The sequence below is a fragment of the Telmatherina bonti genome, assembly GCF_933228915.1.
Source record: "Telmatherina bonti genome assembly, chromosome: 3".
Lineage (NCBI taxonomy): Eukaryota > Metazoa > Chordata > Actinopteri > Atheriniformes > Telmatherinidae > Telmatherina > Telmatherina bonti.
In genome coordinates this window covers 3,543,046-3,546,644 of record NC_136621.1, presented here as the reverse complement: position 1 = coordinate 3,546,644, position 3,599 = coordinate 3,543,046, and the positions used below count along the sequence as shown (strand labels likewise).

Genomic DNA, 3,599 nt, shown 5'->3' with positions numbered 1-3,599 from the left:
CCATGATGACAAGATAGAAAGAGGAGCTTGACTGACATGCTGATGGTGAAAATTGGGAACAGGAAGTTTGCAGTGTAAATGTTTATAAAACTGAATCCGGTCCTCTGTGGGACAGTTGTCTGTTATGAGTCGGGACAGGAGTCACACAGTCATGTGCTTTTATTCAAGCATCTGTCACGTTTTAATCCATTTCCTGGAGTCTGAAGAGAAGTTTTCTCACAGCTCCAGATTCTCTCCTCTGTGTTAGTTTGTGTTTTCATGACGACTTGGACCTTATTGATCGTAGCTCTTCATGAAAGGACTGAAGTGTAATAAATGAATCTGTGGTCATGCAACGCAGGCATCAGACTTCTGAGGTCTTCATTAAAACGGTTTTCTTCTCCGGTACCGGATGTTTCCACTAGCATGACATGCTCAGTCTGTTTCCTCCTCTGCTCAAACACTTTCTCTTTGTAAAACAGGGATCTGGATCTTTTTCACAGCACAGAAAAACCCTGTTTTGTTTCAGAGCTGATCATTGGACGGGACCGACCCTTAGACCTGGACTGAGCCTTAGACCTGGACCGACCCTTAGACCTGGACTGAGCCTTAGACCTGGACCGACCCTTAGACCTGGACTGAGCCTTAGACCTGGACCGACCCTTAGACCTGGACTGAGCCTTAGTCCTGGACCGACCCTTAGACCTGGACTGACCCTTAGACCTGGACCGACCCTTAGACCTGGACTGAGCCTTAGTCCTGGACCGACCCTTAGACCTGGACTGACCCTTAGACCTGGACCGACCCTTAGACCTGGACTGAGCCTTAGACCTGGACCGACCCTTAGACCTGGACTGAGCCTTAGACCTGGACCGACCCTTAGACCTGGACTGAGCCTTAGACCTGGACCGACCCTTAGACCTGGACTGAGCCTTAGACCTGGACCGACCCTTAGACCTGGACTGAGCCTTAGTCCTGGACTGACCCTTAGACCTGGACTGAGCCTTAGTCCTGGACCGACCCTTAGACCTGGACTGACCCTTAGACCTGGACTGACCCTTAGACCTGGACTGACCCTTAGACCTGGACCGACCCTTAGACCTGGACTGAGCCTTAGACCTGGACCGACCCTTAGACCTGGACTGAGCCTTAGACCTGGACCGACCCTTAGACCTGGACTGAGCCTTAGACCTGGACCGACCCTTAGACCTGGACCGACCCTTAGACCTGGACCGACCCTTAGTCCTGGACTGAGCCTTAGACCTGGACCGACCCTTAGACCTGGACTGACCCTTAGACCTGGACCGACCCTTAGACCTGGACTGAGCCTTAGACCTGGACCGACCCTTAGACCTGGACTGAGCCTTAGTCCTGGACTGACCCTTAGACCTGGACTGAGCCTTAGTCCTGGACCAAACCTTAGACCTGGACTGAGCCTTAGTCCTGGACCGACCCTTAGACCTGGACTGACCCTTAGACCTGGACCAACCCTTAGACCTGGACTGAGCCTTAGACCTGGACCGACCCTTAGACCTGGACTGAGCCTTAGTCCTGGACTGACCCTTAGACCTGGACCGACCCTTAGACCTGGACCGACCCTTAGACCTGGACTGACCCTTAGACCTGGACTGAGCCTTAGACCTGGACCGACCCTTAGACCTGGACTGACCCTTAGACCTGGACCGACCCTTAGACCTGGACTGACCCTTAGACCTGGACTGAGCCTTAGACCTGGACCGACCCTTAGACCTGGACTGACCCTTAGACCTGGACTGAGCCTTAGACCTGGACCGACCCTTAGACCTGGACCGACCCTTAGACCTGGACCGACCCTTAGACCTGGACTGAGCCTTAGACCTGGACCGACCCTTAGACCTGGACCGACCCTTAGACCTGGACTGAGCCTTAGTCCTGGACTGACCCTTAGACCTGGACCGACCCTTAGACCTGGACTGAGCCTTAGACCTGGACCGACCCTTAGACCTGGACCGACCCTTAGACCTGGACTGAGCCTTAGACCTGGACCGACCCTTAGACCTGGACTGAGCCTTAGACCTGGACCGACCCTTAGACCTGGACCGACCCTTAGACCTGGACTGAGCCTTAGACCTGGACCGACCCTTAGACCTGAACTGAGCCTTAGACCTGGACCGACCCTTAGACCTGGACTGAGCCTTAGACCTGGACCGACCCTTAGACCTGGACTGAGCCTTAGACCTGGACCGACCCTTAGACCTGGACTGAGCCTTAGTCCTGGACCGACCCTTGGACCTGGACTGAGCCTTAGACCTGGACCGACCCTTAGACCTGGACTGAGCCTTAGTCCTGGACCGACCCTTAGACCTGGACTGAGCCTTAGTCCTGGACTGACCCTTAGACCTGGACTGAGCCTTAGTCCTGGACTGACCCTTAGACCTGGACTGACCCTTAGACCTGGACTGAGCCTTAGACCTGGACTGAGCCTTAGTCCTGGACTGACCCTTAGACCTGGACTGACCCTTAGACCTGGACTGAGCCTTAGTCCTGGACCGACCCTTAGACCTGGACTGAGCCTTAGTCCTGGACCGACCCTTAGACCTGGACTGAGCCTTAGTCCTGGACCGAACCTTAGACCTGGACTGAGCCTTAGTCCTGGACTGACCCTTAGACCTGGACTGACCCTTAGACCTGGACTGAGCCTTAGACCTGGACTGAGCCTTAGACCTGGACCGACCCTTAGACCTGGACTGAGCCTTAGACCTGGACCGACCCTTAGACCTGGACCAACCCTTAGACCTGGACTGAGCCTTAGACCTGGACCGACCCTTAGACCTGGACCAACCCTTAGACCTGGACTGAGCCTTAGACCTGGACCGACCCTTAGACCTGGACCGACCCTTAGACCTGGACTGAGCCTTAGACCTGGACCGACCCTTAGACCTGGACTGAGCCTTAGTCCTGGACCGACCCTTAGACCTGGACTGAGCCTTAGTCCTGGACCGACCCTTAGACCTGGACTGAGCCTTAGTCCTGGACTGACCCTTAGACCTGGACTGAGCCTTAGTCCTGGACTGACCCTTAGACCTGGACTGACCCTTAGACCTGGACTGAGCCTTAGTCCTGGACTGACCCTTAGACCTGGACTGACCCTTAGACCTGGACTGAGTCTTAGTCCTGGACCGACCCTTAGACCTGGACTGAGCCTTAGTCCTGGACTGAACCTTAGACCTGGACTGAGCCTTAGTCCTGGACTGACTCTTAGACCTGGACTGACCCTTAGACCTGGACTGAGCCTTAGACCTGGACTGAGCCTTAGACCTGGACCGACGCTTAGACCTGGACTGAGCCTTAGTCCTGGACCGACCCTTAGACCTGGACTGAGCCTTAGTCCTGGACTGACCCTTAGACCTGGACTGAGCCTTAGTCCTGGACTGACCCTTAGACCTGGACTGACCCTTAGACCTGGACTGAGCCTTAGTCCTGGACCGACCCTTAGACCTGGACTGAGCCTTAGTCCTGGACCGACCCTTAGACCTGGACCGACCCTTAGACCTGGACTGACCCTTAGACCTGGACTGAGCCTTAGTCCTGGACCGACCCTTAGACCTGGACTGAGCCTTAGTCCTGTACTGACCCTTAGA

The 3,599-nt window shown here is 55.3% G+C and overlaps 1 protein-coding gene across 1 annotated transcript in view; it reads left to right on the top strand.

The window, feature by feature from the left end:
* Window positions 1–31, top strand: part of slc2a15b (solute carrier family 2 member 15b) — a gene marked incomplete at both ends in the record, with an annotated part of 28,888 nt that extends 28,857 nt beyond the window's left edge. Inside the window, one exon of the mRNA XM_079265027.1 lies at window positions 1–31. This exon is cut by the window's left edge and continues 212 nt beyond it. Within this exon, the coding sequence (XP_079121153.1) occupies window positions 1–31 (31 nt within the window).
* Between the last annotated feature and the right edge of the window lie 3,568 nt (window positions 32–3,599).